At 39.8% G+C, this 8,565-nt stretch overlaps 1 protein-coding gene across 1 annotated transcript; it reads left to right on the forward strand.

The window, feature by feature from the left end:
- Positions 1–713: 713 nt before the first annotated feature.
- QNG1 (Q-nucleotide N-glycosylase 1) lies at positions 714–8,440 on the forward strand. The gene is made up of 4 exons (XM_013195793.3): positions 714–1,411; positions 1,948–2,207; positions 6,559–6,754; positions 7,997–8,440. The coding sequence occupies exons 1-4, from the start codon at positions 1,075–1,077 to the stop codon at positions 8,227–8,229; spliced, it is 1,026 nt and encodes a 341-aa protein (XP_013051247.2). The 5' UTR covers positions 714–1,074; the 3' UTR covers positions 8,230–8,440.
- Positions 8,441–8,565: the final 125 nt, after the last annotated feature.

Raw genomic sequence — 8,565 nt, forward strand, 5'->3', positions numbered from 1 at the left:
TCACTGATTAAACAGTGGTAAAGTACACCTGGTTTTATGAAGCTTGCTTAATGCAAATAACACTTAGAAATGGCAGTTGGTGTACCATTACGGAATGAATTCTAGTTGTTTTCAGAGCTTTCATTTGTATAAGGTAAATTGGCAAATGGACAGTATATAACTCTGTAACTTGTTTTTCATTGTATTCAAAACTTAACCTTGTTTGATTTCCCTGTTGTATGTTGAATTCCGTAGGAAATATGTCAGAAATTAAAAAAGGTAAAGCCTCTGGATATCTCATGTAATACCTTCGCATTTGTATTTATAGTTTACAAGTTCTAATTTCACTTCCTTGATAATAATAATAAAACAGTTTACAAACTGCAAAGGAATGTTGCATATGTGGATGTGATGGGTGTGAGAATAAGAGTGGATTCTTTTTCTCCTTCCGGCCTATTTTACTCTTTTTTATTTTTTTTTTTAACGGGGTGGGTAATTCCTGACATAACAGGATGCTAGCTAGTAAAACACGGGGGAAAGGGCAGGGAGGGAGAGTTCGTATGTACGGCAGAGCTCGTGGGTAGACGTATCCTCAGCTCTGTAAAAAAAAAAAAAAAAAAAAAAAAGCAAAAAGCACACCACAAGCTCGTTTTTCGGCTATGGGACTGACGGGCACGGCAAAGCCTGGCGCAGACCGGAGAAAGGGGCGGTCTAGACAAAATCGCGAAGGGAGGAAGGAAAAGGCGGGCGCTGCCGTGTGCCTCCCGCGGGGTGCGCGCACGGGGCTGCTGCTGCAGGAGGGGAAGGCGCCAGGCGTGCCAGCCTCCTTTGTTTGTTTCTAAAACCACCCGGATCTCCGCCAAACCGAGCGGATCTCCGAAGATCTCCGCCTCCCCGCGGACGGCCCCCGCCGCTCCCCCCGCAGCGGGGAGGCTGCTGCCGGCCGGCCCCGAGGCCTGCGCACTGCCGGGGCTGGGCCGCTCCGGGCCGGGCCGGGCCGTGCCGTGCTGGTGCTGCCGCCGGCCGCGGGGGGACAGGGGTGCGGGCGAGGCCCTCCCGCCGTGCCGGTGCCGGTGCCGGTAGCGGAGGCCGCTGATGGAGGCGCCGCCGTCCCCGCTGGAGTCGGCCCGGTTCATCGCGGGCCGCAGCCGGGACGTGTCGGTGTCCGAGGAGGGGGCGCGGAGGGTGGCGGAGGCCCTGTTCGACAGAGTGCCCTCGGCCGCCTTTAGCCTGGCGGGCTGGAAGGAGCTGCACGAGCTGAACCCCCGCGCCGCCAGCGAGGAGGCGGTGAGCTGGGTGTTCCTGGTGGACACCCTCAACTTCTCCTTCTGGCCGGAGCGGGACGACCAGAAGTGCCTGGTGAAGTACAAGGGCACGGCCTACAGCGGGTACTGGGCGCTCTGCGCCGCCGTCAACAGGGCGCTGGACGAGGGTTAGTGCGGGGCGTCGAGCGGCGACATGGCCGCCTGCTGACAAAGGGTGCCGGGGCACCTGGCCTTGCTGCTGCCGGCCTTGAAATGCACACAGACGGGTGTGTGGGTGCTGGTGGGAGGCCTAAGGACAGTTCTGTCTGTCTGTAGATTGAGGGGAAAGTGTGTGATGAGGCCCTTTTTGTACACACATGGTGATTAGAAGTGGGGGTATAAAAGACGGCTGCTAATGATTGTGTTTGGTTGGTGCACGCTGGTGTAGTAAACACGGTACTGAACAACAAAGATCAGTCGGGAAAAGCTGCGTATAAAAAGTAAGAAGATGCAGCTACGTGTCAGAAATTCTTATCTGAGGAGGGAGCGCTGAGAACAAACAAACCTGGTTATAAAACACCTGTTTGTGTGGTTGTCATGGAACAACGTCAATTTCAAGAGCTGATAGGCCTTTTATATCTTACTAATGGTGTAAACGCTCTCATTTGTAATCACTACGTACGTGGTACGATACCCTAACCATTTTCTTTTTACTGTTCTGAAGGAATACCTATTACCAGCGCCTCGTATTATGCCACCATGACGCTTGACCAAGTCAGACAAGTACTGCGCTCTGACACAGAAGTGCCCATGCCTTTGATCGAAGAGAGGCACCGGGTGCTGAACGAAAGCGGAACAGTTCTTCTGGAGAAGTTTGGAGGCTCTTTTCTCACCTGTGTTAAAATGAGTGAGAACAGCGCCCAGAAACTACTACGCCTAGTAGTGGAAAACTTTCCTTCTTACAGAGATGAGGCCGTATTTGAGGTAAGTTAGCTGTAATGTTGAATCTCCTTTGGTAAGAACTTATTCCCTTACTCCTTTCTGACTGTGGCCTTAAAAAATAGCGTTTAGGCTGTCGATGGAGTTTTTTTTTTCTGAAAGGATAGTCATTTCAGAATTGATATAAAATTTGTGAATTGCTGGCATTTTTTAGTGCAGAAAATGGAAAGTGAACAGAAACACTTCGGTGGAATTCATGAGTAAAATTCAAGGGAAATAGGAAAGAAAATTGTTATTTTAATATTTTGCCTCGAATCTGTAAAGGGATTGGTCTATATAAAAGGAGAATCAGACTTTGAAATGGTTGATCTTTATTATGTAAATTATTGTAGGTAATATGTGCGGGGAAGGCAGCTTTTGAAATAATGCTTTTGGACTGCAGTACACTGTTTTGTTAAGATAGGGTAAAATTATTGAGATTTCATTTCTCTGTCAATTTAAACTCCTGAAGACAAAATCACACTATTTATTAACAGTAAAGGAATCCTCATTATCTTAGTACTGACATAGTCAGGAGCATATTTCTAATAATGAGTTTTTTTTTTTTTTTTTCACCAGAGGAGAGCCAGTTTTTTATACGCTTTCTCTGTTGTATCTTCACTCTGTTGTAATTTTGATATACAGCAAGTTCCCAATTAGATCATGACTACATTGTATGCCTTATAATATGTGTAATATATGAGGTAATTTCTGCCTGAAAAGTGAGAATCTTTTTTTTTTCCCTCTTAAATTGCTACCCCTCACCCCCTATCCCATCTCTTTTTCTTCATTTACCTTAAGGATCTTTGCATGTAATGAAAGAAGTGAGTCTGTGGTAGTATAGTGGAAATGTGCAACTAACTGGGAATCACATGAATTGTTGTTGATTAAACAGAGCTTGCACAAATGACTACAGGCATGAGTTAACCCCAAATGTCATGCTTTTGTCAGAGATGACAGTGTACTGAAGCTTTATGCAGCAGTCTCCCTGACAGAAACTGGTGAGAAATAAATAAGAGTATGTTTGGTATTTTCTGTGTCTTGTTTTCCCTACACAGGCATGCTTTTTATTTAGCCTTAGCGACATGTAGCTATTCCTGCACTCTGTTCGTCAGCGGTACTGTTCAGCTGTCAGATCACTAAAATACTTTATTCTAGTGACAGTACAGCCTATACTAATAGTTTGTACAGTTGTCTGAAGATAACTCCCTAGAACACCGTTCACTGGAGTTTTGAGCCAATAGCATTTTTCACTTAAATTTGCTGTTGAATAGGTGGCATCATTTTATTTTCCTCTGTCTCCTGCTATGAAGTAAGATATCATATTAACGTGAAAAATCAGGGCTTCTCTGTAGGTAATCACTGAAGCTATTAGTTTAATTTATAGGGATTTTTTACATATGAAGTAATTTAATGACATTTTTGTGATGTAAAAGGAAGTATTTTCCAGCTAAAGCGATAAATAGAATATTTTCTTATCTTTATAGTGACTGTATTCATTGATGTAATACCTTTCATGAGATGATGCCGAATGCTTTATAAAGCAAGGCTCCCTAAAAGCAGCAGCAGACTTCAGAATGAAAAGCCGTTCCAAAAATGATCCCAGACCGTAAGCAGTGACATAGTAGTAAAGCCTGTTGCATGAATACAGGAGCTATTTTTCTACTTTCACTAAGCAAGCTGTGTATTTTGAAGGTGGGTGGAATAATGCAGACCAGGTTTACACCCTGCTTGTTTTGAAAAATATTAAAAAAAACCCCACACATATAAAATCAGTGTTGTCACCTAATCTGAGGTGGTGACGTGGATCATGTTATCATAACTATTTCTATGGCAGCAGGCTGAGATCTTTAACAAAAACAAAGTTGTACTTGTGAGGATTAGGAGGGAACTGGAAATAGGATGAAGTATCCAACAGCAAGCCAGTGTTTTTCACAGACTCTCCGTAATAAAAATATATATATGATAGTAAAATAAATTGTGTACTGTAATAAAGCATAAAAATATATATATGATAGTAAAATAAATTGTGTACTGTAATAAAGCATACTATCACAAACTATTATAGCTCTCCTGTAATCTGACGTCCTAGAAGAACTTTTAAAATTAAGACCGTTCTTTGGCTGTATGTTTTATCGAATATGTACACAAAACGTTTTTCATAATTACACACTACTGAACGTAGTTATATAAATTGTCAATGTTCTTTTGCTTCTGAAAAGTGAATTGCAAACCAAAATCCCTGAAGCCTTTTTGACCTTACATGGATATTTCATATTTAGATGCTGTGCTGAATTTGAATCCTGGCAGAAGTTTAAATATTAGACCACGCTATGCTTGCCTGTCAGGTTTTTCATGTTCTGACATACAGTGGAGTCCTTCCGGGCTTCCAGTAATCCATGTTTTATGTATGTGCTTTTAATTTCCCATCACCTGTGATGGAGGTGGTAAAATTCTCATGATCTTCCTGTTCTCTGCTTTTCTTCCTAGCCACGCTATGGCGTTTTGATATCTGCCAGCACAATACCCCTTCTTTCTTTTAATGTCAGTAGGCCAGAATTAGTTATGCCTCTTGATACTGGCTCGTTGTAGTGGAGAGAAGACACAAGTGTCCCCATATTAGGTAGCTTTTCCTGGAATGTGAGGATGTTGCAGAAAAGAAGTGTAGTTCGTCAGGTATAGTGTTCCATTTTTGGACAAATTACACTTATCTTTGAGACAGTGTCATCCACCTCCATGCTTGCTATCTGTTGAAAAGAATACTGGGAAAATTTACTGGAAACGCTTTATAGTCTGTTTCATATAGAAAATTTGCACAAACTCCAGAAGATCTGTGCAGCATTAAAATTAACAATAATTGAAACAATGAAATCATAAATTCATATTCTCTATGAAGAGTCCCAGTCGGTATTTTTCTTCCAAATTAAATTGCAGCATGAGATGAGAAGTTCTGCCTGAAGTCTGTCTTCCGTACTGCTGTTGTAAAATGGTGTGTTGCTGGGGGTTATCTGTACCTTACTATATTGGAAAAAACGCTATTAGAAGAGCAATGTCCTTGGTCTTCATTAGCTTCAGAGCAGTAGGAGCTACAATGGAATTTGGTCTGTTAATCATTTATTTATTTCCTGTTGTAAGTCTCAAGTGGTATTTTATTATTTAGCATACAAAATGCAGTATTCTCTAGAAGTAAGTTTGTACATCTACATCAAGTAGGGAATGAAGTGGAAAGTTTCAGAATGTTTACAGAAGTTGTTCTGTGAAATGCAGCTGGACATCTTGTTCTCAACGTTTTTGTAGAATAGCACTCAATGACAAACAATCAACTTTGTTTTCAGCCTGTAGCATCTTGGCAGTCAAGTAAAATTAAATGAACTTTTAAAATGCCATTTTAAATTGTAGCTATATGAAGAGTGGTGAAACAGAACTGGAAATAAGTAGAATCCCCATCTACCTGTATTTTTGCTTAACCATTTCGGTTGCGTGATGTTGTTAAGGACATGTTTTCGAAAGCTGAAAATCTGTTCTAGCTATAAAGCAAAGAAAAGGACATAATCCAATCATAGATTTTTCTGAAAGGTGCAGGTTTACATTTGCGCATTTTGTTTGTAAATAGAGTACAAGCCTCAGCTCTGTACAGATCGTAGCATAGCATTAGTTTTTCCCCTTGTGAGTAGTCATAAAGCATGTAATGTTTTTCAGGGTTAGCACCAGCAAAAAAAAAAAAATTAATAAACCCTATCCATGGGTCTGTTTTTAAGAAAATCTAATATTTGTGAATACACCAGTTACTGAAATTAATTATCATCTCTCCTCCTTAACTAGCAAGGTATGCTAGACACCACTGGGAATCGTTCATTATAGTTCTAACCAAAATTTTATTTCCTTAACATTTGGGATAAGTTAACGTAATATGTTAACTGTCTAATCTAATACCTCCTACTTAGGCTTGGATGTTGGATGATTTCTAGGGTTTCAAAAAGAATTAATGAGTGCTGGATTACAGCCACTGTTTGTGAAGTGGAAATAAACAAGGATTGTTTTCTGATATCCAAGCATTTTTTTTTAATACAAGTATTTTTTTATTCCACGACAACAGTATCTACATTTCTTTTTTATTTTTTTTATGAGGATTCCACTTGATATCTGCTTGTGATTCAATATTTTTTAAGTATTAATGTATTTATAGTATTGCACTTTTATTCTCTTTTACTTAAGTAACCTTTGCTTAACTGAGTAATATTTTGGGTTGTGATTTCTAGAACAACATTAATTTACCTGTCTCTCTCGAGATGCCATTTTCTGCGTTTCTTGATGTGTCTCTGGCACTTAAGCAATTTGTGTTTTTTTTTTTCATCAGGAAAAAAAGGTTTCTTTCTACAAACGGGCACAAATACTTGTGGCTGATACATGGAGTGTACTGGAAGGCAAGGGAGATGGCTTTTTTGGTGACATTTCTAGTCTGACTATATTTGCTGACTACAGAATTCCTCAAGTTCTTGTTCACTTAAAAGCAATGAAGTATTCTGAAGAACTAATGAAGAAACTACGTGACGGTTTGTTCCTTCCTTTCTAATGTCAAGTAATCATGTTTCAATAGATAAAAGCTAATTTTAAGATGCAGCATTTGCTCTCTGTGAGGGTCATATATATATTATATATGTTTATATACATATTTTTTTCCTCCAAGAAACTGGTACTTCTGTAGTGATGAGGTAATAGAAAGGAATTCATTCTCTAATAGTGATTTCAAATGAGATGTTAAGGTTACTTTTTATGAAGATCTAACTTCCTTGGCTTAAGCACAGAATTAAAGAGACTCCAAGCAGTTGATCTGAGTTTTAAAACAACCACTCTTGCCAGAGTCACTTTCCAACATGAGTATCGTTGTGATTTTGAGGTTTAGATAATAATAGAAGCAGCGATTTCTTTATGAAGTTCAAAGAACATATAACAGCATGGGGATTCTTGTTTGTCTGTATGAAACAACAGCTGCTGTTTATATGAGGGACAAGCAAGATAATACCATAAACATCCACTTAAAAAAAAATACATGCCATTGCTTTTAAAGAGTATAATTGCACAGCACAGGTTACATCTTCCAGTACTTCGTAACTAGAAATTTGAACAAATGAAAACAGAAACCAACCCTTTGTCCACTGCAAAATGAGTGTATTTATAGGTAGGACTGCCATTATGCCATTTTAAAGTTACACAACAAGATAAACAAATTAATGCAATAGTCCATGAATCTTAATAAACTGGCCACATACATATATGTGTGCATATGTATGCGTATTAATGTGTGTGTTTATATATCTTGTGTGTGTGTGTAGAGAGAGATACAGGATCTGTTTGTTTGAACAGCCAAGATGGAAATGTCCTTATTAGGATGCATGGAAAAGATAAATTGTCTATGTGGTCTGTGTAATTTTTGATCCTTGTAAAGAGTAGAATTATCCTTGCAGAAAGTACACGCGTTTGGAATTATGTTAGTGTATCCTCTACAAACAAAATTGTCATATAATGTGCAGTGTAACCCAGACACTAGTTCTGTTTTTAAACTCAGTCTCTTAGAATACAGGATGGCTTTTCAATTGAATGGAAGGCAAACTTAAAAATATGGTAATATTAAAGTAAGCAATAGAAAATGTACAGTAACATAATAGTTACAGTGTAAGTCATGAAAACTGCAGTCCCAGAATAGAATAAATGTGAAATAAAAAGAGAAAATTCAGGACATCCTGTGACTTCTGTCTCCCAAACGTAATTGGATTGCTGTCTCTTGTGTCCTGCAGGAACCATTTTCCAGTCTGGAGATAAAGAGGAGGTGGAGATCCGTGGTTGTTCGATTTGGTGTTGTGCACTGATTTGTAAGCACCTGCTGGAGCTCTATGAGAAGAAGGGTCAAGACATGCGCGATCAGATCAATGCGGTTTTACTTGATTACTATCTTTGGGACTATGCCAGGGATCACAGGGAAGAGATGAAAGATACTCCATTTCATCGCGTACGGTGTATATATTATTGAGTCCCATCTGGTATCTGTTACAGCTACTTTTTTAATACAGTGGTTTCTCATGTACTAACTTGGAGCTTGCTAAATCAGCCAACGCTCACTTTCTGATGTTACATTACCTACTTATGTATTTTCTTCTGGATCTTTCTCTAGCTGTGCCTGGAGTTAATAATGTAAAATCATGCTGGAAAATCTGTATTAATACAGGTTTTACTGCTTCGGCTTTGGGCTCTGTTTGTATGTGTATACAGATGTGTATATATGCGTGCACATACATGTAGGTGTGTCTGAACACTCCAGACGGCTGCTTGGCCGGCAGTTGTGAGCTGTTGCGAGCATGGCACACCT

The sequence above is a fragment of the Anser cygnoides genome, chromosome Z, assembly GCF_040182565.1.
Source record: "Anser cygnoides isolate HZ-2024a breed goose chromosome Z, Taihu_goose_T2T_genome, whole genome shotgun sequence".
NCBI classification, from domain to species: Eukaryota; Metazoa; Chordata; class Aves; order Anseriformes; family Anatidae; genus Anser; species Anser cygnoides.

Excerpts from the sequence above, each read along its gene's own strand:
- QNG1 (XM_013195793.3), top strand. The coding sequence starts at position 1,075 with ATGGAGGCGCCGCCGTCCCCGCTGGAGTCGGCCCGGTTCATCGCGGGC. Across the intron at positions 1,412-1,947 it reads CAACAGGGCGCTGGACGAGG|GAATACCTATTACCAGCGCC; the intron begins GTTAGTGCGGGG and ends ACTGTTCTGAAG. Across the intron at positions 2,208-6,558 it reads GAGATGAGGCCGTATTTGAG|GAAAAAAAGGTTTCTTTCTA; the intron begins GTAAGTTAGCTG and ends TTTTTTCATCAG.